At 42.8% G+C, this 25000-nt stretch overlaps 2 protein-coding genes and 1 long non-coding RNA gene across 3 annotated transcripts in view; 2 read left to right on the top strand and 1 right to left on the bottom strand.

Moving 5' to 3' along the window:
• The first annotated feature begins 1871 nt into the window (after positions 1-1871).
• LOC139212389 (uncharacterized) lies at positions 1872-4410 on the top strand. The gene is made up of 3 exons (XR_011585307.1): positions 1872-1925; positions 2244-2306; positions 4348-4410. It is a non-coding gene; the product is annotated as an uncharacterized lncRNA (long non-coding RNA).
• Positions 4411-4480: 70 nt separating this feature from the next.
• LOC139211486 (uncharacterized) lies at positions 4481-12804 on the top strand. The gene is made up of 15 exons (XM_070841676.1): positions 4481-4556; positions 5066-5128; positions 5457-5519; positions 6238-6303; positions 6387-6449; positions 6960-7022; positions 7351-7413; positions 8013-8078; positions 8162-8224; positions 8922-8987; positions 9170-9253; positions 11180-11242; positions 11689-11751; positions 12318-12446; positions 12524-12804. The coding sequence occupies exons 1-15, from the start codon at positions 4481-4483 to the stop codon at positions 12802-12804; spliced, it is 1272 nt and encodes a 423-aa protein (XP_070697777.1).
• Positions 12805-16244: 3440 nt separating this feature from the next.
• Positions 16245-25000, bottom strand: part of mapkbp1 (mitogen-activated protein kinase binding protein 1) — a 34087-nt gene continuing 25331 nt past the window's right edge. Inside the window, exons 18-31 of the mRNA XM_070841675.1 lie at positions 24886-24949; positions 24663-24791; positions 23250-23380; positions 23029-23060; positions 22500-22643; positions 22268-22405; positions 21865-21992; positions 21660-21787; positions 21375-21572; positions 20545-20626; positions 19343-19785; positions 18511-19269; positions 17790-17875; positions 16245-16490 (exon numbers count right to left, since the gene is read on the bottom strand). Coding sequence (XP_070697776.1) covers positions 16245-16490; positions 17790-17875; positions 18511-19269; positions 19343-19785; positions 20545-20626; positions 21375-21572; positions 21660-21787; positions 21865-21992; positions 22268-22405; positions 22500-22643; positions 23029-23060; positions 23250-23380; positions 24663-24791; positions 24886-24949 — 2708 coding nt within the window. The remainder of the gene's footprint in view (positions 16491-17789; positions 17876-18510; positions 19270-19342; positions 19786-20544; positions 20627-21374; positions 21573-21659; positions 21788-21864; positions 21993-22267; positions 22406-22499; positions 22644-23028; positions 23061-23249; positions 23381-24662; positions 24792-24885; positions 24950-25000) is intronic.

Genomic DNA, 25000 nt, shown 5'->3' with positions numbered 1-25000 from the left:
TCCATCCATCCATCATCCATCCATCCATCATCCATCCATCATCCATCATTCATCCATCATTCATCCATCATCCATCATTCATCCATCATTCATCCATCATCCATCTATTCATTCATTCGTTTGTTTTAGGTCTGATTTGTTTATTTGTTCCCTCCACTCAGATGAAATATAAAAGTTTGGGTGGAGCTGGAGCAGTAAAATGACTGAACGGAGTGATATAACGGCTCTTACACCAGACTCCATTCACAAAAACAGGGATTTTACCTCACAGAACACAGGAGTTGCTGGTCTGCTGCTGCCTCCATAGTAGTTTCTTTGACTTGTTGTGTGTTACACAGATATCGTCTTGGATCCGAACTAAACCTTTAAAACACCAAAGTCACACAATGATACAAACAAACTAGCTGATGGAGGCAGCAGCAGAGCAGCAGCTCCTGTGCTGAATGAATGTTTTTGTCAATGGGGTCTGGTGGCCTTGAAGAATACACTGTAATAGTTTATAGGATGAACGATAGGGATTATTATTGTTTCACTGTCATCAGGTAAATCTGTGCTGTTATATCTCAAGGTTGATGTCAGATTTATCTCATTATCTTATGTTTGAGGTTGTTTTCTGTCTGTTGGTTTCAGATCAGGTGTCAGAGATCAGCAGCAGACTGAACTCCAGCCAACGTCACCTGGAGGAGCTGAGGAGACACTCGGCAGGTGGGTCACATGACGCACAGGTCACATGGTTTGTCAGTGAAGCCCATTACTGAGTGTTTCTGACGTCAGATCAAACAGGTCGACTGAGAGAGACAGAGAGACGAGTGGAGGAGCTGCAGACACAGAGTGCAGGTGAGAAACACCTGGACTGATCAATATGAGAGAGATAATGATCACTGATCACTGATATGATCAGTCAGTGTGTGAATGAACCACTCTTAGTCGTCAGCGAGAGTTATATTATATTATACATCAGTTATATTATACATCAGTTATATTATATTATACATCAGTTATATTATATTATACATCAGTTATATTATACATCAGTTATATTATATTATACATCAGTTATATTATATTATACATCAGTTATATTATACATCAGTTATATTATATTATCCATCAGTTATATTATATTATACATCAGTTATATTATACATCAGTTATATTATATTATACATCAGTTATATTATATTATACATCAGTTATATTATATTATACATCAGTTATATTATATTATACATCAGTTATATTATACATCAGTTATATTTATTATCTTATGGTTGAGTTTAAAGGGAAGGGTTAGTTAGTGACTCTGTTGGCCGCTTAGTGAACAGCAGTTATCATCATCCTGGTTATCAGCCATCGTGCTTCATCTTATTGGTAGTGTTGGCTCCATGATGCTAACTAGCTCGCTGTTTGCTAACGTTACAGAGCAGCCAGCGGTGGTGGAAAAGGACTAAACACAGAACTTAAAAATATTCACACAATAAATGAAAAGCCTTGATTCTGACTCGCTGATTTACGTTCACAGGCCAGATCCATGCTGCATCGCTAAGTTAAAGCTAGCTGGCTAACCTTAGCTAAGCTTAGCATAGATTAAGACCATGAGCTCTTTGTACCGTTACATCACTTATTGTTAATCAACACTGCGTTAACACACAATAACACAACCCAACCATTTAAAACAGCAGCAGAGCAGCAGCTCTAAAATCCCTGTTTTAGTGACTGTAGTCTGGTGTGTGTGCAGAGAGCGATAGAACGGCTGTTAGTGGAGTCAAAAACAGGGATTTCTCCTTTAACCTCTGGTGTGTGTTTGTGTGTTTCAGAGAGAGTGTCGACTCTCTCTGCTGATGTTTCGGCTCTGAACTTGGCTCAGACTGAAGCAGTGAAGCAGCTGCAGGTCAGAATCCAGCAGCTGCAGACTGACAGCACAGGTAACCTGAGAAACTCACCAACACACCTTTACTTCACTTTATTTTGTACCTGCTCATGAGTTCATCCATCAGTCAGTCCGGGGCGCCGGCGTTATTGGACTAAAATGATCCTGTTTATTCTCCAGGTGATCTTCTGAAAGCAGTTTGATTTATTAATTATCATGAATAACGAAGCGCTCTTATTTTGAAACTGAGGCATAATGAGGAGAGTTGAAGTCACGGTTATCATTCATTCATACCTGTTATTTACAGACCGAACCTTCAGAGGATCCAACACGTTTTTCTGAGAAACTCCTTTATAAACTGTTTTCCCCTCAGAGTTGGAGGTCAGACTGAGTGTCGGAGAGAAGCAGCTGGAGGATCTGAAGGCAGAAAGCTCAGGTAACACTCTGAAGCTTTACAGCTGATTATACATTTATATTCATGTCATATTCTATATATATCAACCATGAAATTCATAGAAAGTAAAACTGAATCTGTGGAGGATCCAACATGTTTCCCTGAGGAACTCCTTTAGAAACATGAATGAAGCCTGATGGTTCTTGTAGGAACCTCAAACCTGTAGAAACCAGTTATTTTAAACATTAATTACATTATTCAGCTAATTACAGTATATGTTACTATTATTACTTCCGTCTAATGCATCAGCGTCTACCTGCCACACGCTGTGTCGTAAAATCAACTTTGTTTTTTACTTTTCATCTGTTTTAATAAAACTTTTTTATGATATAATTCTTTTAGTAATATAATTATTATATCCTGGTTGTTTTTAATAAAATATTTTAACAGAATAAAGGATTTCAGTGTTATACCTGTTTTTTTTTCAACTCAGATTTTATTTAATTAACACTACAGTTTATCTTTTCCTTTTTTTCCACTGTATAAAATGTCCCGTATATTACAGGTAGGAGGATCTCATTTCTACCATCCTATAGTTAGTTTGCAAAAAGCAAACCTAAAGATCGCTGACCTTTAGGAGAATATCCAACAACCTTCCAATTAGCTGCTAAAATAGGACCCCCTCCTGTCTTACTATTATTTAGCAACATTTTTAAGACATTTAATTCATGTGTTTGTTCTGATTGTGTTTTCAGTTCAGTCTGTTCATCTTTCCTTGGTGGAGTCCAGACTGACAGACAGCCACAACAACACCGCAGGCACAGTCATATTTACTGTATTATTTTCATTACCACAAGTGGTATTTATTTATTCATTGATGAATCAGATATTCACTCTTTTCTCTTCAGAGTTGGAGGTCAGATTGAGTGTCAGTGAGAAACAGCTGGAAGATGTGAAGACAGAAAGCTCAGGTAACACTCTGAAGCTTTAAAACTGACTGTAGATCTATAATCATGTATTGTTCTATATAAATTAACTATGAAATTCATAGCAACTGATGAAGAGCTTTGATCAGAGTAAAAGTGTTTAGCTCAAAGAAAAACAGTGAAACTCTGGAGGATCCAACATGTTTCCCTGAGGAACTCCTGTATAAACATCTTTATATATCTTTTATTTAATTTTTATATTTTTCCCTATCGCATGGATATGTCTTTCTATAACAGTCCAAGAACTTCACTCAAGTGTACTAATACAAGTGGAGTGACAATTAACATGCTGAATCTTGAATCTTCTTCTCAGAGTTGGAGGTCAGACTGAGTGTCAGTGAGAAACAGCTGGAAGATCTGAAGACAGAAAGCTCAGGTAACACTCTGAAGCTTTAAAACTGACTGTAGATTACACTCAGTGGTCACTTTATTAGGTACACCTGTAGAATCTAACAATAGATAATATTGATGTTACACATATTAAGTGGCAACAGGTGCAAAATAATGCGCTTTTGTAGCTCAGACAATACATGTTGTAATAATTTAAATAGAAACTGTGGAGGATCCATTGAGGTTCCCTGAGGCACTCCTTTATCACCCTGATGGTTTCTGTTGGAGCTTCTATGACCTACTTTAATTCATAGGAATTCAAATACATGTCAACTATTTACAATGCAGATGATTTATCTCCCTTTTGTTCATATTCTAAAAATTGAAATCAATCAATCTTTATCTCTACAGCACCAGTTCATACAGCGTTCTCTCAGACTGTTTCCATAAAGAGCAGCTCAGAACAAACCCTTTAATTTAGAGACCAAAGATTCAAGAATCCCCACAGAGCAGCATCAGATATTATATTAGGCAACAGTAGCAGGAAGAACTCCCCTTTAACAGGAAGAACTCCCCTTTAACAGGAAGAACTCCCCTTTGATGAAATTTGCTCTGATTGTGTTTTCAGTTCAGTCTGTTCATCTTTCCTTGGTGGAGTCCAGACTGACAGACAGCCACAACAACACCGCAGGCACAGTTATATTCATAGTCACATTTTTATTAACACTGTTTCTATACAAATGAATAAAATCTGGCTTGTTCAGCAGCTCTGGAGGTCAGACTGAGATCCACTGAGACACAGCTGGAGCATCTGGAGAATCACACTGCAGGTACCATCGTTAACTCTTCAATATTTCTTTGAATTAGTCATTAATTAAAGCATTAAATTAAACAGGAATCATGTCCTGTTCAGCTCTGGAGGTCAGACTGAGTGTCAGTGAGAAACAGCTGGAAGATCTGAAGACAGAAAGCTCAGGTAACACTCTGAAGCTTTAAAACTGACTGTGGATTACACTCAGTGGTCACTTTACTAGGTACACCTGTAGAATGTAATAATGAATAATAATAACATCTGTATAAAGTGACCACAGGGGGGGAATAATGTGTTTTTAGCTCTAACAGTACATTGTACTAATTTAAACTGAAACTGTGGAGGATCGAGTAAGGTTCCCTGAGGAACTCCTTTATCACCCTGATGGTTGTTGTAGGAGCCTCTATGACCTTCTGCTTGACAGGAATTAAATATACCTCAACTAATTACAATGCAGATGATTAAAGTCCTTTTAGTAAATATTTTAAAGTAGAAATGTGTTTGTTCTGATTGTGTTTCAGTTCAGTCTGTTCATCTTTCCTTGGTGGAGTCCAGACTGACAGACAGCCACAACAACACCGCAGGCACAGTCATATTTACTGTATTATTTTCATTAACACAAGTGGTATTTATTTATTCATTGATGAATCAGATATTCACTCTTTTCTCTTCAGAGTTGGAGGTCAGACTGAGTGTCAGTGAGAAACAGCTGGAAGATGTGAAGACAGAAAGCTCAGGTAACACTCTGAAGCTTTAAAACTGACTGTAGATCTATAATCATGTATTGTTCTATATAAATTAACTATGAAATTCATAGCAACTGATGAAGAGCTTTGATCAGAGTAAAAGTGTTTAGCTCAAAGAAAAACAGTGAAACTCTGGAGGATCCAACATGTTTCCCTGAGGAACTCCTGTATAAACATCTTTATATATCTTTTATTTAATTTTTATATTTTTCCCTATCGCATGGATATGTCTTTCTATAACAGTCCAAGAACTTCACTCAAGTGTACTAATACAAGTGGAGTGACAATTAACATGCTGAATCTTGAATCTTCTTCTCAGAGTTGGAGGTCAGACTGAGTGTCAGTGAGAAACAGCTGGAAGATCTGAAGACAGAAAGCTCAGGTAACACTCTGAAGCTTTAAAACTGACTGTAGATTACACTCAGTAGTCACTTTATTAGGTACACCTGTAGAATCTAACAATAGATAATATTGATGTTACACATATTAAGTGGCAACAGGTGCAAAATAATGCGCTTTTGTAGCTCAGACAATACATGTTGTAATAATTTAAATAGAAACTGTGGAGGATCCATTGAGGTTCCCTGAGGCACTCCTTTATCACCCTGATGGTTTCTGTTGGAGCTTCTATGACCTACTTTAATTCATAGGAATTCAAATACATGTCAACTATTTACAATGCAGATGATTTATCTCCCTTTTGTTCATATTCTAAAAATTGAAATCAATCAATCTTTATCTCTACAGCACCAGTTCATACAGCGTTCTCTCAGACTGTTTCCATAAAGAGCAGCTCAGAACAAACCCTTTAATTTAGAGACCAAAGATTCAAGAATCCCCACAGAGCAGCATCAGATATTATATTAGGCAACAGTAGCAGGAAGAACTCCCCTTTAACAGGAAGAACTCCCCTTTAACAGGAAGAACTCCCCTTTGATGAAATTTGCTCTGACTGTGTTTTCAGTTCAGTCTGTTCATCTTTCCTTGGTGGAGTCCAGACTGACAGACAGCCACAACAACACCGCAGGCACAGTTATATTCATAGTCACATTTTTATTAACACTGTTTCTATACAAATGAATAAAATCTGGTTTGTTCAGCAGCTCTGGAGGTCAGACTGAGATCCACTGAGACACAGCTGGAGCATCTGGAGAATCACACTGCAGGTACCATCGTTAACTCTTCAATATTTCTTTGAATTAGTCATTAATTAAAGCATTAAATTAAACAGGAATCATGTCCTGTTCAGCTCTGGAGGTCAGACTGAGTGTCAGTGAGAAACAGCTGGAAGATCTGAAGACAGAAAGCTCAGGTAACACTCTGAAGCTTTAAAACTGACTGTGGATTACACTCAGTGGTCACTTTACTAGGTACACCTGTAGAATGTAATAATGAATAATAATAACATCTGTATAAAGTGACCACAGGGGGGGAATAATGTGTTTTTAGCTCTAACAGTACATTGTACTAATTTAAACTGAAACTGTGGAGGATCGAGTAAGGTTCCCTGAGGAACTCCTTTATCACCCTGATGGTTGTTGTAGGAGCCTCTATGACCTTCTGCTTGACAGGAATTAAATATACCTCAACTAATTACAATGCAGATGATTAAAGTCCTTTTAGTAAATATTTTAAAGTAGAAATGTGTTTGTTCTGATTGTGTTTTCAGTTCAGTCTGTTCATCTTTCCTTGGTGGAGTCCAGACTGACGGACAGCCACAACAACACCGCAGGCACAGTCATATTTACTGTATTATTTTCATTAACACAAGTGGTATTTATTTATTCATTGATGAATCAGATATTCACTCTTTTCTCTTCAGAGTTGGAGGTCAGATTGAGTGTCAGTGAGAAACAGCTGGAAGATGTGAAGACAGAAAGCTCAGGTAACACTCTGAAGCTTTAAAACTGACTGTAGATCTATAATCATGTATTGTTCTATATAAATGAACTATGAAATTCATAGCAAGTGATGAAGAGCTTTGATCAGAGTAAAAGTGTTTAGCTCAAAGAAAAACAGTGAAACTCTGGAGGATCCAACATGTTTCCCTGAGGAACTCCTGTATAAACATCTTTATATATCTTTTATTTAATTTGTATATTTTTCCCTATCGTATGGATATGTCTTTCTATAACAGTCCAAGAACTTCACTCAAGTGTACTAATACAAGTGGAGTGACAATTAACATGCTGAATCTTGAATCTTCTCCTCAGAGTTGGAGGTCAGACTGAGTGTCAGTGAGAAACAGCTGGAAGATCTGAAGACAGAAAGCTCAGGTAACACTCTGAAGCTTTAAAACTGACTGTAGATTACACTCAGTGGTCACTTTATTAGGTACACCTGTAGAATCTAACAATAGATAATATTGATGTTACACATATTAAGTGGCAACAGGTGCAAAATAATGCGCTTTTGTAGCTCAGACAATACATGTTGTAATAATTTAAATAGAAACTGTGGAGGATCCATTGAGGTTCCCTGAGGCACTCCTTTATCACCCTGATGGTTTCTGTTGGAGCTTCTATGACCTACTTTAATTCATAGGAATTCAAATACATGTCAACTATTTACAATGCAGATGATTTATCTCCCTTTTGTTCATATTCTAAAAATTGAAATCAATCAACCTTTATTTATACAGCACCAGTTCACAGAGTTATCTCAAGACGCTTTACATAAAGAGCAGCTCAGACGGGAAGAACTCCCCTTTGATGAAATTTGCTCTGATTGTGTTTTCAGTTCAGTCTGTTCATCTTTCCTTGGTGGAGTCCAGACTGACAGACAGCCACAACAACACCGCAGGCACAGTTATATTCATAGTCACATCTTTATTAACACTGTTTCTATACAAATGAATAAAATCTGGTTTGTTCAGCAGCTCTGGAGGTCAGACTGAGATCCACTGAGACACAGCTGGAGCATCTGGAGAATCACACTGCAGGTACCATCGTTAACTCTTCAATATTTCTTTGAATTAGTCATTAATTAAAGCATTAAATTAAACAGGAATCATGTCCTGTTCAGCTCTGGAGGTCAGACTGAGTGTCAGTGAGAAACAGCTGGAAGATCTGAAGACAGAAAGCTCAGGTAACACTCTGAAGCTTTAAACTGACTGTAGATTACACTCAGTGGTCACTTTATTAGGTACACCTGTAGAATCTAACAATAGATAATATTGATGTTACACATATTAAGTGGCAACAGGTGCAAAATAATGCGCTTTTGTAGCTCAGACAATACATGTTGTAATAATTTAAATAGAAACTGTGGAGGATCCATTGAGGTTCCCTGAGGCACTCCTTTATCACCCTGATGGTTTCTGTTGGAGCTTCTATGACCTACTTTAATTCATAGGAATTCAAATACATGTCAACTATTTACAATGCAGATGATTTATCTCCCTTTTGTTCATATTCTAAAAATTGAAATCAATCAATCTTTATCTCTACAGCACCAGTTCATACAGCGTTCTCTCAGACTGTTTCCATAAAGAGCAGCTCAGAACAAACCCTTTAATTTAGAGACCAAAGATTCAAGAATCCCCACAGAGCAGCATCAGATATTATATTAGGCAACAGTAGCAGGAAGAACTCCCCTTTAACAGGAAGAACTCCCCTTTGATGAAATTTGCTCTGATTGTGTTTTCAGTTCAGTCTGTTCATCTTTCCTTGGTGGAGTCCAGACTGACAGACAGCCACAACAACACCGCAGGCACAGTTATATTCATAGTCACATTTTTATTAACACTGTTTCTATTCAAATGAATAAAATCTGGTTTGTTCAGCAGCTCTGGAGGTCAGACTGAGATCCACTGAGACACAGCTGGAGCATCTGGAGAATCACACTGCAGGTACCATCGTTAACCAAAACGTTTTAACTCTCTTTAACTCTGTGTTCTATAATTAAACTGTGGATCTTCGATAGGATGAACAACCTGCTTAGTTCTTATTAACAGTTTTTATAATTATTAAAGTATGTAGGGCCAAAAAGTCGTTCCCTTCCCCCTTAAATAAAAAGTAAACTTGGTTTCAGCCCGTGAGGCCGAGCTGTCAGGAGTTTCTCTGAAACTGAACGTGACCAAAGAGCAGGTGGACGCGCTGAGGACACAAAACTCAGGTGAGATCGTCTATATTCACCGACATCATGTAAATATACATAAAATGTGACACTGAAGGTAACATCATGTCTGACAGACCACAAAAATTAAAATAATAATAAAACCTCCATCTTTGTTATTGTATGACATCATTTCTGCTATGTTAGCCTGTTATCAAACGAACCACACCATCAGGCTACTCCTTCTGCTGTGTTGGCTGTCAGATTACATGGGGACAAGTACAGGTGCTGGTCATATAATTAGAATATCATGAAAAAGTTGATTTATTTCAGTAATTCCATTCAAAAAGTGAAATTTGTATATTATATTCATTCATTACACACAGACTGATATATTTCAAGTGTTTATTTCTTTTAATTTTGATGATTATAACTGACAACTAATGAAAAACCCAAATTCAGTATCTCAGAAAATTAGAATATTGTGGAAAGGTTCAATATTAAAGACACCTGGTGCCACACTCTAATCAGCTAATTAACTCAAAACACCTGCAAAGGCCTTTAAATGGTCTCTCAGTCTAATTCTGTAGGCTACACAATCATGGGGAAGACTGCTGACCTGACAGTTGTCCAAAAGACGACCATTGACACCTTGCACAAGGAGGGCAAGACACAAAAGGTCATTGCTAAAGAGGCTGGCTGTTCACAGAGCTCTGTGTCCAAGCACATTAATAGAGAGGCGAAGGGAGGGAAAAGATGTGGTAGAAAAAAGCGTACAAGCAATAGCGATAACCGCAACCTGGAGAGGATTGTGAAACAAAACCCATTCAAAAATGTGGGGGAGATTCACAAAGAGTGGTCTGCAGCTGGAGTCAGAGCTTCAAGAACCACCACGCACAGACATATGCAAGACATGGGTTTCAGCTGTTGCATTCCTTGTATCAAGCCACTCTTGAACAAGAGACAGCGTCACAAGCGTCTCGCCTGGGCTAAAGACAAAAAGGACTGGACTGCTGCTGAGTGGTCCAAAGTTATGTTCTCTGATGAAAGTAAATTTTGCATGTCCTTTGGAAATCAAGGTCCCAGAGTCTGGAGGAAGAGAGGAGAGGCACAGAATCCACGTTGCTTGAAGTCGAGTGTAAAGTTTCCACAGTCAGTGATGGTTTGGGGTGCCATGTCATCTGCTGGTGTTGGTCCACTGTGTTTTCTTAGGTCCAAGGTCAACGCAGCCGTCTACCAGGAAGTTTTTGAGCACTTCATGCTTCCTGCTGCTGACCAACTTTATGGAGATGCAGATTTCATTTTCCAACAGGACTTGGCACCTGCACACAGTGCCAAAGCTACCAGTACCTGGTTTAAGGACCAGTTCTTAATTGACCAGCAAACTCGCCTGATCTTAATCCCATAGAAAATCTATGGGGTATTGTGAAGAGGAAAATGCGATACGCCAGACCCAACAATGCAGAAGAGCTGAAGGCCACTATCAGAGCAACCTGGGCTCTCACAACACCTGAGCAGTGCCAAAGACTGATCGACTCCATGCCACGCCGCATTGCTGCAGTAATTCAGGCCAAAGGAGCCCCAACTAAGTATTGAGTGCTGTACATGCTCATACTCATGTTCATACCTTTCAGTTGGCCAACATTTCTAGAAATCTTTTTTTTGTATCAGTCTTAAGTAATATTCTAATTTTCTGAGATACTGAATTTGGGTTTTTCATTAGTTGTCAGTTATAATCTTCAAAATTAAAAGAAATAAACACTTGAAATATATCAGTCTGTGTGTAATGAATGAATATAATATACAAATTTCACTTTTTGAATGGAATTACTGAAATAAATCAACTTTTTCATGATATTCTAATTATATGACCAGCACCTGTACATAAGTTAAATAAAAGTGCAGAGAAGTCGTGTTTTTATTCAAATCTTTCTCTGTTTTTTCTTTGTAATATAAATTAAACAAATCGGATGTGTTTCCTGTCAGAGCTGCAGGTCCGGCTGAGAGTCGGAGAGGCCGCGGTGAAGCAGCTGAGGATGGAGAGTGAAGGTAACGCTGAACCACGAAGTCCACAGTAATATCAGCGTTATTACCGTTAGTTCAGCACCAACTGCAAACTGTCCTGTAAGTGTAGAAATTAAGGATCCATTACTTAGACTGAAACTTCAGAGGATCCAACATGTTTCCCTGAGGAACTCCTTTATAAACATGAATGAACTGTGTTGGTTTCACCGGGTGCAAATAGCATCTGTCTAAAAATAATGAGACATTGTGAGAGCAGACCATTTATTACCCCAGAAGGGTCTCACCACTGGAAAATATGAGCCAGTTCCTAAAATCCTCACTGTTTCCAACATTTAGCATCTCCTCCAGCAAAATGTGCTTTCTGCTTTGGTGCCATAAAGAAATCAGTTTTTCAGTTTCTGTTTTTGAACACATTCGTCCGATAAATCAGTTAACGTGTTTTTGTCTAAAGTCTGTTTCCTGATGTTCAGAGTTGAGCCGCAGACTGAAGGACGCTGATGATCGTCTGCAGCAGCTCTTGGACACAAACTCAGGTTTGGACGTAAACTTATTTAAAGACAAAATCATCTGTTTCTTTTAAGGAGAAAATGTTTCAACTGCACAGTAACATGATGCTGGTCTGTTTGTTCAACCACCTGCTGAGAGAAAACCCTAACCCTATATTCTGTGATCAGTAAAGTGACTTTGTACCAACCAGTTATTAAAGAAACTAAGATATGTACAAATAGGGCCCAGGTTTAAAAACACAGCATTTACCCTTTAATATGAATGCAGATAAATTCAGGTGTGCAGCCGCCAGTTACTGAACATTTTAGTGATTTAAAGTCTGATAGTTAGTAAAAATGGTAAAACATAACCTGTGATGTCTTAAAGTGTCCAAACTAAAAACACGTTGCAAACAAACCTGCCGTCAGTAATAAACACATTGATCCAGTGTGTTAAATGTTCTGAACACTAAGCATTACATCGTTCCACCAAAACTTTTAGTAAAAAATGTTTGGATTTTAATAGTAATTATTTAGAGGAGTTCAAAACCTCCACAGAAAAACAAGCTGTTTTTTCCATAATTTATCGAATTAAGAAAGTTTTTTTCTCCCAGATGAACTGAAGGTGGCGTTCTCAGCCGGTCTCACTGATTCTGGATCTGTTGGACCGTTTGACGAGGAGACGACTCTGATCTTCTCCAAAACCCTCACCAACATCGGCCAAGCGTACAACCAGACTGCAGGTAGACCAGCACCTGACTGCAGGTAAACCACGACCATGTGACTGTGTGCTAAGGTGACCCCGCTCTGTGTCTGTCAGGTGTCTTCACGGCTCCTGTCAGAGGACTTTACTTCTTCAGCTTCACGGCAGCAGATTACCTGAAAGGTTACATGGGTCTCCACCTGTACAGGAACAACCAGCCAATCATCTTCAACCTGGACCTGAACGACCACGGCGGCTACGCCTCCACGTCCAGCGGCGTCGCTCTGCAGCTGGAGGAGGGCGATGGCGTCCGCCTCAGTCTGCCGGCCAGCTACCGGCTCTATGACGACTCTCGAAACTTCAGCGTGTTCTCCGGCTTCCTGCTATTCCCCCTTTGACGGGACGGCCCCGGATCAGGGTCGGAGTGAGACGTCCCGTCAGCAATAAACCATCCCCCGAGTGATCAGACTGGAACTGAAGGAGTGGACTCTTATTTTGGTAGGGTGAGTGACGTCCTGTGGTTACAACTAAGAAGGACGAACATCTGGAGAAAGTGATGATGTGAAAGAAATGTTTACATCTCAGAAGCTAATAAACTAATGAATAACTTCTGTAGGAGATCTGAGTCTGAAGGGACAGAAACAAGAAGCAGCTCCAAACATTCACAATGTTTAAAGATCAGAGGCTGTGATTAGACCTGGAAGATCCTTTTGGTTTAACCACAAACAGCCGTTCTATCGCTCTCTGCACACACACCAGACTACATTCACTAAAACAGGGATTTTAGAGCTGCTGCCTCCATCAGGGAGTGTGTTTGTGTGACTGATGCAGAGCAGCAGCTCCTGTGTTCTGGGAGCTAAAATCACTGTTTTTGTGAATGAAGTCTGGTGGCTTTAACCCTTAGCCTAGCTTAGATTAAGACAGTTAGCAAACTGGCTCCGTTGTTGGCTATAATAACTGCTGCTGCTCATCATACATTAGTTAGTGTCTTGGTGAGCTAACGATGAAGCTGATGTTGACCCCAGTTTCCCCCCAACAGTCGAGTCACTGGATAAAACAGAAATCCTGATTTACGACAAAGACACAAACATCGAAAGTCGTCTCAGACTTTTATGAAAGTTTGACATGAAAAGATGTTTGTGAGATAATCAGTGTTACAACAAACGGTTAGAAACGTTTCAGCACAACGACCCCTGAAAGTGTTTGTGTTTCTGCCGATTATAAAAACGTACATCCTCGTTAAAAACACCAGACTTCATGCTTCTGTAAAAACGTTGTGTCTGTGAATGGAGTCTGGTCTAGTGCAGAACACAGCTAAATAAATACAAACATGATCAAAGTCACCTGAACTCATCGTTCAGCTGCAGGAAGTCTGTGTTACATTCAAGTGAACTCAGAAAAAAACATTTACATCAAACAATAAAGTCTGTTCAAACCAAAGTGATTGAACATCTCATATTGCTGTTTGCTCCTTTAAAAAGTCTCTACAAGCTAACATGACAGTTTCTATGACAACAACCAATAATCAATAATTATCGTGCTGATTCGCTCCAAACAAACGAAAGGAATGAAAACGAAAAGTCTTTAAAAAAGGAGTCGATAAAAAGTCTCTAAAAAAACTTCACGATAGAACACATCGTTCCTTTAAGACCAAAAAGAGTCTGTACAGGGAGGAGGAGGAGGAGGAGGAGGAGGAGGAGGAGGGGGAGGAGGGGGAAGAGGAGGAGGAGGAGGAGGAGGGGGAGGAGGAGGGGGAGGAGGAGGAGGGGGAAGAGGGGGAGGAGGAGGAGGGGGAGGAAGGGGGAGGAAGGGGGAGGAGGGGGAAGAGGAGGAGGAGGAGGAGGAGGGGGAGGTGGAAGTGGGGGAGGGGGAGGAGGAGGAGGAGGAGGAGGAGGAGGAGGAGGAGGAGGAGGAGGGGGAGGTGGAAGTGGGGGAGGGGGAGGAGGGGGAGGAGGAGGGGGAGGAGGAGGGGGAGGAGGAAGAGTCTGTAGGAAACAAAATGGCTTCAGATCCTTCATCTGTGAGGAGGAGGGAGAGGAAGAGGAGGAGATGAACGCACAGGAAGGGAGGAGGGATGAAGAGGAGGAGATGGTTCTGTTAAGGGCTGAACCCGAACGCCTCGGAGCTCCTAACGTTGCCATGGTAACCGACATCGGTATTTAAATGCTGCGTTCAAATGGAGTGCGGAGCGAACACGACCGTTAGAGTCGATCGCCTCGTTTAGAAGCCCGTTAAGACGCTTCACGTTAACGTCACTGTGACAGAAACTCGTTAAGACGCTTCACGTTAACGTCACTGTGACGACAGAAACTCGTTAAGACGCTTCACGTTAACGTCACTGTGACGACAGAAACTCGTTAAGACGCTTCACGTTAACGTCACTGTGACAGAAACTCGTTAAGACGCTTCACGTTAACGTCACTGTGACAGAAACTCGTTAAGACGCTTCACGTTAACGTCACTGACAGAAACCCGTTAAGACGCTTCACGTTAACGTCACTGTGACAGAAACTCGTTAAGACGCTTCACGTTAACGTCACTGTGACAGAAACTCGTTAAGACGCTTCACGTTAACGTCACTGTGACGACAGAAACTCGTTAAGACGTTTCACGTTAACGTCACTGTGACAGAAACTCGTTAAGACGCTTCACGTTAACGTCACTGTGACAGAAACTCGTTAAGACGCTTCACGTTAACGTCACTGTGACAGAAACCCGTTAAGACGCTTCACGTTAACATCACTGTGACGACAGAAACTCGTTAAGACGCTTCACGTTAACGTCACTGTGACAGAAACTCGTTAAGACGCTTCACGTTAACGTCACTGTGACAGAAACTCGTTAAGACGCTTCACGTTAACGTCACTGTGACAGAAACCCGTTAAGACGCTTCACGTTAACGTCACTGTGACAGAAACTCGTTAAGACGCTTCACGTTAACGTCACTGTGACGACAGAAACTCGTTAAGACGCTTCACGTTAACGTCACTGTGACAGAAACTCGTTAAGACGCTTCACGTTAACGTCACTGTGACAGAAACTCGTTAAGACGCTTCACGTTAACGTCACTGTGACAGAAACCCGTTAAGACGCTTCACGTTAACGTCACTGTGACAGAAACTCGTTAAGACGCTTCACGTTAACGTCACTGTGACAGAAACCCGTTAAGACGCTTCACGTTAACGTCACTGTGACAGAAACTCGTTAAGACGCTTCACGTTAACGTCACTGTGACAGAAACTCGTTAAGACGCTTCACGTTAACGTCACTGTGACAGAAACTCGTTAAGACGCTTCAAGTAAACGTCACTGTGACAGAAACTCGTTAAGACGCTTCACGTTAACGTTCTTCGCCGTCACGTTCGTGATTGTTTTCCAAACTTGTTCAGTAATTTTAGCTTTGAGGGAAACGATGTTTTCTTTAATCAGCGCTTTGTTACGTGCTAGTTAGCTAGCTTAACTGTTAGCCTCTGTTGCTCCTAGATGTCGACAGCGAGGAGTCTTTTGGCGCCTAGCAACGGTGTTCGCACACATAACCACTTGAACGCCGAACATCACGCAGACGACTTCCCGTGTCGTCACCACAAGCTCCACCTGAAGGCAGCACATATACAGTTAGCTACGTTAGCTCACTGGCTAATAGCAGCCTAGCTTATTTAGCTAAGTTGTGAATGATGTATCAAACACATCTCCTCCTCTGCTGCTCTTATTTTGAAACTCGGCGGGATGTGGCGTGCCATGGTGTGCCGTACGCTGACTGGCGGCACAGACGGCGTCAGGACGGCACTGTCTGATGAAGAGGGGGAGGAAGAGGAGGTGGGAGGAGATGAAGAGCGTGCTCAGTCGGCGTTGTGCGTGCTGACCCTCCGGTGGACGGCCTGCAGCAGCAGCAGAGAATATTCCTCCAGCAGAGCCGCCGTTTTAGCCCCCCCCACGGCCTCCAGCCCCCCCTCCACTCCCAGCATGCTCGGCGAGCTGAGCGGCAGACAGTCAAGCTCCGCCCTCATGGCCTGGAAGGCCTCCGATAGGACGACAGCCATCTGACGCTGGTCGGGGGCGGAGTCGTCGGGGGAGGAGCCGCTCACCTGGGGGGGAGAGTCCGATGGACAGGTGAGTCACCTGACCGCCCACTGCCGATGATGTCAGCAGTCTGAGCTCATCACAGCCAACCACACCGTTTACACCAATCAAAGAATTTTACATTTTAATATTCATTCAATTGTTAAACTAAGTCTGTTAATTGTAGTTTGGGTGTGACTGGAATAACTGTGGTAATAATAATAATAATAATAATAATAACTGTGGTAATAATAATAATAATAATAATAATAATAATAACTGTGGTAATAATAATAATAATAATAATAATAACTGTGGTAATAATAATAACAATAATAATAACAGTGGTAATAATAATAATAACAACAGTGGTAACAATAACAACAATAATAATAATAATAATAATAACAATAATAATAATAATAATAACTGATGATAATAAGAATAATAATGATAATAATAACAATAATAATAATAATAATAATAACTGTGGTAATAATAATAATAATAATAACTGTGGTAATAATAATAATAATAATAATAATAACTGGTAATAATAATAACAATAATAATAATAATAACTGTGGTAATAATAATAATAATAACTGTGGTAATAATAATAATAATAATAATAATAACTGTGGTAATAATAATAATAATAACTGTGGTAATAATAATAACAATAATAATAATAACAACAATAATAATAACAGTGGTAATAATAATAATAATAATAATAACTGTGGTAATAATAATAACAATAATAATAATAACAGTGGTAATAATAATAACAATAATAATAACAGTGGTAATAATAATAATAACAACAACAGTGGTAACAATAACAACAACAATAATAATAATAACAATAATAATAATAACTGTGGTAACAACAACAACAATAATAATAATAACTGATGATAATAATAATAATAATGATAATAATAACAATAATAATAATAATAACTGTGGTAACAATAATTATAATAATAATAATAATAATAACTGATAATAATAATAATGTTGATGATAATAATAATAATATTAATAATAATAAAGAAGGCTAACCCTAACCCTCTAACAAACTCCTTTTGTTCCATCAATGTGAAACTTTGTCAGATTAATATGAACACATGCAAAACTTTTTAAAATCAATATATTATGCTAATTAGGCAGCATCTCATTAAATATGTGCTAATTTGCATCTCAGCATTTTTTGTCTGCGTCACATTTCATTCTTGTATTTTCTCTAAAAACATGAAAATGTGAATATAAACAATCTGAAGTGGGATATCAGACTTCCCTTCGCCTTGTGTTGGACTCACCTTCCTGTACAGGTGCGTCGCTCTCTTGAAGCAGCTCTGCAGCTCATTGGTCAGAGCTCTGCAGGTCTCCACACTGATTGGCCGGTCTGCACAGAGACAAACGCAGAGGGTCACTAACAGGTAACGTCTTCGGTACCACGTGTTCAAACAGGTTAGCAGCTAACGCTAACGTTAGCGTTAGCAGGAAAAAACAGGAACAAACCCACAGCTGGTGGTGATTTAACAGGGACGAAGCACGAAGAGGAAAATACTGAACTGTTGAGGAGGAGCAGGAGCAGGAGGAGCAGGAGGAGGAGGAGGAGGAGGAGCAGAGGGAGGAGCAGGAGAAGGAGGAGGAAGAGGAGGAGGAGGAGGACTTTGATTGACAGGAGGATGGAGTCAGAGCCCTGAGGACAGGTGGAGAGATGACAGGATGAAGGGATGAGAAGAAGAAGAGGAGGAGGAGCAGGAGGAGGAGGAGGAGGAGCAGAAGGAGGAGGAGGAGGAGGAGGAGCAGGAGAAGGAGCAGGAGGAGGACTTTGATTGACAGGAGGATGTAGTCAGAGCCCTGAGGACAGGTGGAGAGATGACAGGATGAAGGGATGAGAAGAAGAAGAGGAGCAGGAGGAGGAGCAGGAGGAGGAGGACATTGATTGACAGGAGGATGGAGTCAGAGCCCTGAGGACAGGTGGAGGGATGAGAAGAAGAAGAGGAGGAGGAGGAGGAGGAGGAGGGTCCAAACCTGTGTCGTCTGTGTGCTCCACACTGCTGCTGCTCCCCACAGGAGTCTGAGGCTCCTCCTCCTGCTGGGGGGGAGCCAGGGGGGAGACGGAGACCGGGGGAGGCCGCCATGAGGAAGACGAGGAGGAGGAGGGTGATGGCGAGAAGGCAGCGAGGGAGGGCTTGTCCGGGAGCGATCTGCTGCCGCCGGGGACCCGAGCCTGGAGACCGCGGGGGGGAGGGGCCGCTTGGTTACCATGGTTACTCAGAGACAACGAGGAGGAGGCGGCGGCCACGACGACGGGGACAACTGCGGCGTGGGGGGGCGTGGCCAGAGCCGCATTGGAGGACACCACAGCAACGGGAGGGGGCGGAGTCTCTTTGACCTGAGAGGAGGAGGTTACCGTCGTCCACAGCGATGGTGGCGGCGGTGGAGCGGCAGAGTCCTCGGCTGCTTCGATGTTGAGGCCGTCGCCCACGGAGACGGAGCGGGACATCTTGGCCATGGAGCTGGCGGTGGGGCTCATGTAGGAGCGCGGCGCCGGAGAGGAGGCGGCGGACAAAGACTTCCTCGGGATGGTGGCGGCAGTCAAGGTGACGGCGGCCGTTTCCTGCTGGGGGGACCTGGGGGAGGCGGGGCTGGGTCTCTGAAGGGGCGGGGCTGTGGCCGGGGGGCGTCTGGGGGAGGAGGGGAGGGTGGTGGGACGCTGAGGAGGGAGGAGCTGCTGAGGGGGGACCTCTCTGGATGGACGAGAGGTCGCCTGGGAGACGGAGGAGTCACCTGAGGGGAGAGGACCCGGTGGTTAGGAGCAGCACAGGTGTGAAGACGTACCGTCTGGTTCTGGGGCTGTTACCTGTGTCGCTCATCAGGTTCTGGATCGACTGAGCCTTCCTCAGTCCAGAGGAGGAGCTCAGGTGGGAGGCGGCCGCCCTGGCCGTGGGGCCCAGGTGCCTCCTGGACTCAACTGCAGCCTGGACCTTCTTCTTCAGTGGTGACGGTCTGTGGACCTGCTGGGCTGAGGAGGTCTCCTCCCCCACCAGCTGATCTGTACCCTGCTGGACCTGAGGGGGCTGGATTTGGTCCTGGTTGGTCCTGTTCTGGGACTGGTCCTTAAGTGAGGAGGTCTGGTCCTGGTCCTGGTCCCGTTTCTGGGTTTGGTCCTGGTTCCAGGACACTCTCCTGTCCTGGTTCTGGTTCTGGTCCATCAGAGGTCGGACCTCTGAGACCAGAGGCCGGGCCTTCACCTCCCCTCCTCCTCCTGCGGTCGTCCGAGACGGGAGAGGAAGCACGGCCCGACTGAGGAGGAAAGAGCAACAACTGATCAGCAGACACCCAACAAACATCCAGAACCAGAACCACACGGAGGACTGATGGTTAACAGGTCTCAGCCAATCAGACAGCAGCAAGTACATGCTCATTTCCTACTGCAGAGCATTGTGGGAACTGTGGAGGAAGTGGACGTCCTGTGGACAGGAGGGAAAGAGCACAGGGCTAATAGGAGGCTAGCAGAGGGCTAACAGGAGGCTAGCAGAGGGCTAACAGGAGGCTAGCACAGGGCTAACAGGAGGCTAGCACAGGGCTAACAGGAGGTTAGCAGAGGGCTAACAGGAGGCTAGCACAGGGCTAACAGGAGGCTAGCACAGGGCTAACAGGAGGCTAGCAGAGGGCTAACAGGAGGCTAGCACAGGGCTAACAGGAGGTTAGCAGAGGGCTAACAGGAGGCTAGCACAGGGCTAACAGGAGGCTAGCACAGGGCTAATAGGAGGTTAGCACAGGGCTAACAGGAGGCTAGCACAGGGCTAATAGGAGACTAGCAGAGGGCTAACAGGAGGTTAGCAGAGGGCTAACAGGAGGCTAGCACAGGGCTAATAGGAGGTTAGCACAGGGCTAACAGGAGGCTAGCACAGGGCTAACAGGAGGCTAGCACAGGGAACAAGAAGTCAGTTGGAGGAAGCTGTAGGTACTTTTCTACAGAGGAGGTGGAGCTTTTTCTATTCCACATGGCTTCATGTGTTATTCAGTGAGCGTGTTGCGGCCTGTGAGCCGGCGTTTTACCTTCCGGCTGAGCTCTGGGAGAGGAACCTGGAGGAGATGCTGAGACTCTCGGTGGAGCTGTGAGACGCTCTGCTCGGACTCCCTGCCAACACACAGGTTGGTTAGGTTTAGGAAATATGATAGTTTGGGTTAAAATAATATATCAAATATCATCTGTACACCAAGGTGGAATAATCTCCCGTTTCTACCCATGATCCTCTCTGTCCACATCCTGGTGTCTGAGTGACTGGTAGGTAGTAAAAGTGTTGGAACTGGTCCAGTAGATCACCTCAGCCAGCAGACACCAAACGGGCTGCAATGGCTGCAACGTGATCCTTTGGGACAACTGCACCTGATCACAGTAGGTCCACTAAAAGTAATAGTTAGTCTGTTTGTTATTGTGTGTTGCAGCAAATGTTGTGTTAGATCTGAATTAACCCTTTAAAACACCAAAGTATCACAAACTACCTGATGGAGCAGCAGCTCTAAAATCCCTGTTTTAGTGAATGTAGTCTGGTGTGTGTGCTGTTTGTGGTTAAACCAAAAGGATCTTCCAGGTCTCTCTCTGTAGGGATCCTTTCCATGATGCTGTCACACACTTAGAATAACACTCTGAGCCTGTCAGTGGATCAAACAAGCTCTTTTAGTGGACCTACTGTGATCAGGTGCAGTTGTCCCAAAGGATCACGTTGCAGCCATTGCAGCCCGTTTGGTGTCTGCTGGCTGAGGTGATCTACTGGACCAGTTCCAACACTTTTACTACCTACCAGTCACTCAGACACCAGGATGTGGACACAGAGGATCCAGGTGTTGAGTGTGTGTGTGTGTGTGTGTGTGTGTGTGTGTCAGACCTGGGCTTGAGAGGTCGGCCAGCGTCACAAAGTGTTCCTTCAGAAAAGCTTCCTGGTCTGGAGTCTGAGGGACGACCTGAGAGTCCCCCCCTCCTCCTCCTCCTCCTCGTGCTTGTCCTCCCCCCTCGTCTTCGTCCTCCTCCATCTCCATCTCAGAGGAGTTTCCGTCCCCGCTGAGCGGCTCTGTGGGCTCTGAGTCTGACGGCAGAGACAGCAGGACGGGTTATTCCAGGTGAGTGACACGTCACACCTGTCTGTCTGTACCTGTCTGTCTGCGTGTCTCACCGTCTCCTGCCGGCCGGTCCGGGCTGGACAGTCTGGAGCTGAAGCCCAGCGAGCAGCCGCTGTCCGGACTGGGTTTGTCCGGTCGTCCACCTTCGGCAGCGGGACACGCCTCCTTCACCTGGAACTCACTGACAGGAAGAGGCGGGGTTTACAGGGGGCGGGGTTTACAGGGACGGCAGGTGAATGTCCAGGTGAACAGTCCTACCTTCCTGCCAGGCTCACTCTGTCCTCCCATTGGTCGGGGTACAGCACCTGAGCCTCCCTGTCTGGGCTCCGACTGGACAGCCGGATGAAGTCTGGCCTCTGATTGGTCCTCGCTTCACTGTCGTCCGCCTGCACGGGCAGCCAATCAGAGCACAGAACATTCACGCTTCACTTTAGGAGCACGTTTCTGATGAAATGTTCTAAACTTAAAGTCCCCTTACTGGGTTTTTGACTGTATTTCATGGCCTTCTTCACAGAGGAGAATGTGTTTCAGTGTTTGAGGCCAAAGGTCATAAATGACCCCCTGATATCACCTGACTGAAGCTCCTTTTACTGAAGAAGACCAGGAAATGTGGCCAAAAGCCCCAGAAAAAGCTAGTAAGTGAACCTTGAGGTGCTCTCACCCATGCAGTGGTGACCTGCAGACTGATGGTGCTCCCCAGCTCCTGATTGGTCCTGTGAAGCCCCGCCTCCCCGCCTCGGTCCCTCCTCCTCCTCGGGCTGCCGGGGGGGGCGCCGTCATCGAGGGGGCGGGTCTTCACCTGGGTGGGCGGGGCAAGAAGTCAGGTTAACACAGCGTTCACCTGGTATAGAGAGAAAATAGTGTTTTTTTGAATGGAGTTTGGTGTGTCGGACCTCGTCCTGCTCCGCCTCCGGTCTGTCGGGGCTGAACGAGTCCAGCAGCCGCAGGTCCAACATGGACTTCACCATCAGGACGCCGTCCGCGCTGCAAGTCCTCCGGGACCAGCGACGGCGAGGGGTCCGACCCCCCGACTCCTCCTGACGGGACACAGAGCACAAGTGTGGTTGATCCTGAACACACAGCAGCTTCTCTCAAAGTTCAGAGCAACAAGACCGAACTGTTCTGAGTGTCAGTTTACCAAAGAGAAGAATAAAAGACAAGAAAATGATTTTTACAAGAAACAATTTAAAGAATCTGCCCATGAAGAAGGAATCAGTGTGAGGGAGGTGTCTGTGGTGTGGAAAGAGTTCTGTTCAGTCTGTTCTGTTCAGTCTGTAGTATATATATATATATACACACACACACACACACACACACACATATATATATATATGTGTGTGTGTGTGTGTGTGTGTGTGTATGTATATATATATGTATATATGTGTGTGTGTATGTAGTCTAATCATATAGTGACATATTCACCTTCCTGCCATTCAGCCGCTCATCAGACATTTCTGGAAGAAAAAACAATGGACACAATTTATTTTCATCAGCTCTTCTTCTTATTAAATGTACTGCTTATATACAGAGAATATCCACGTTTCTCTCTCTCAGATTATCTATCTATTATACACGTAGATTTACGTCTGTAATCACAGAATATCTGAGCCTCCTTTAGTGTTTGTGTCACCGTGGTAACAGACCTGTCTCCTCCTCCAGGCTTCCTGCCGTGACCGTATAAGGACGCCGGAGCTCCTCCTCCTCCTCCTCTTCCTCCTCCTTGTCGCTGTCGGACGACATCGTAACGACTCGAGGAGACGACGGCGCCCTGCTGCTGCAACACACACACACACACACACACACACACACTTCTAATATAAACACACCTACAGGGAGTTTCTGTTTTCTGAATTATTACAGCAGCACAAGAACAGAAAATGTGCTCAAATAATGTGGGAAAAACTATAACAGGAATATAAATGAGTTTATAAAGAGTGTGTCCTGCATGTAAACATGTAAAATAAATCATGGTCGCTATGACGATGGGAAGGAAAATGTTTTTGTGTTATTTGGTAAAAGTTGTGAAACTGATTCAGTGTTTAAAGTTTTCAGGATTTTACTTCTTTCATTTTTGTTCAGCTACATTATCATCACCGTTATTACTATTATCACTATTATCACTATTATTACTATTATCACCGTTATTACTATTATCACTATTATCACTATTATTACTATTATCACCGTTATTACTATTATCACTATTATTACTATTATCACCATTATCACCATTATCACTATTATTACTATTATCACCATTATCACTATTATTACTATTATCACTATTATCACCATTATCACTATTATTACTATTATCACCATTATCACCATTATCACTATTATTACTATTATCACCGTTATTACTATTATCACTATTATTACTATTATCACCATTATCACCATTATCACTATTATTACTATTATCACCATTATCACTATTATTACTATTATCACTATTATCACCATTATCACTATTATCACCATTATCACTATTATCACCATTATCACCATTATTACTATTATCACCATTATCACTATTATTACTATTATCACCGTTATTACTATTATCACTATTATTACTATTATCACCATTATTACCATTATCACCATTATTACCATTATCACTATTATTACCATTATCACCATTATCACTATTATTACTATTATCACCATTATTACCATTATCACCATTATTACCATTATCACTATTATTACCATTATCACTATTATCACTATTATTACTATTATCACCATTATTACTATTATCACCATTATTACCATTATCACTATTATTACTATTATCACCATTATCACTTTTATCACCATTATTTTATCACCATTATCACTATTATTATTATTACCGCCATTATCGCTATCATCACTACTATTACTATTGTCACTATTATTACCATTATCACTATTATTACCATTATCACTATTATTGTTTGAACCTAATAAAACCAGAGACCACTTGTGCTGCACGACTACGTTACCATGAGACTGATAGAAACACAGAAACATTGTTTGTGAGGTCACTGACACCTGCCATTGTTTACCTGAGGGTCACCACCTTCTGCTGAGGTGCATTCTGGGAGTTCTGGGTGCTGCTGGGAGGGCGGAGGTCGGCGAGTCGCTGCCTCATCCTGATGGTCAGCTCTGGACTGAGACGCCACACGAAGATACAGCTGCACACACACACACACACACACACAGAGTGATGAGAGGCGTCTCCATGGTGACTGAACACTGGCTGGGGTGAGTGGTCCAGGTGAGACGTACCTGTCGCCAGAAACGGTGATCAGGTGTCTGCAGTCACTGCTGAACCTCAGACCGGTGACGACCTCTGAGAGAGAGTCAGTATGAGTGAGTGTGTTACTGCAGCGATAACCAGAGA

The sequence above is a fragment of the Pempheris klunzingeri genome, chromosome 13 (genome assembly GCF_042242105.1).
Source record: "Pempheris klunzingeri isolate RE-2024b chromosome 13, fPemKlu1.hap1, whole genome shotgun sequence".
NCBI classification, from domain to species: Eukaryota; Metazoa; Chordata; class Actinopteri; order Acropomatiformes; family Pempheridae; genus Pempheris; species Pempheris klunzingeri.
This window is presented reverse-complemented; position numbering and strand designations above follow the sequence as displayed.

What these genes read in the sequence shown, in the direction of transcription:
- LOC139211486 (XM_070841676.1), top strand. Translation starts at nt 4,481, where the DNA reads ATGTCCTGTTCAGCTCTGGAGGTCAGACTGAGTGTCAGTGAGAAACAG. An exon ending in TCTGAAGACAGAAAGCTCAG is followed by an intron (nt 5,520 to 6,237) that starts GTAACACTCTGA and finishes TGGTTTGTTCAG; the next exon opens with CAGCTCTGGAGGTCAGACTG. An exon ending in TCTGGAGAATCACACTGCAG is followed by an intron (nt 6,304 to 6,386) that starts GTACCATCGTTA and finishes TGTCCTGTTCAG; the next exon opens with CTCTGGAGGTCAGACTGAGT.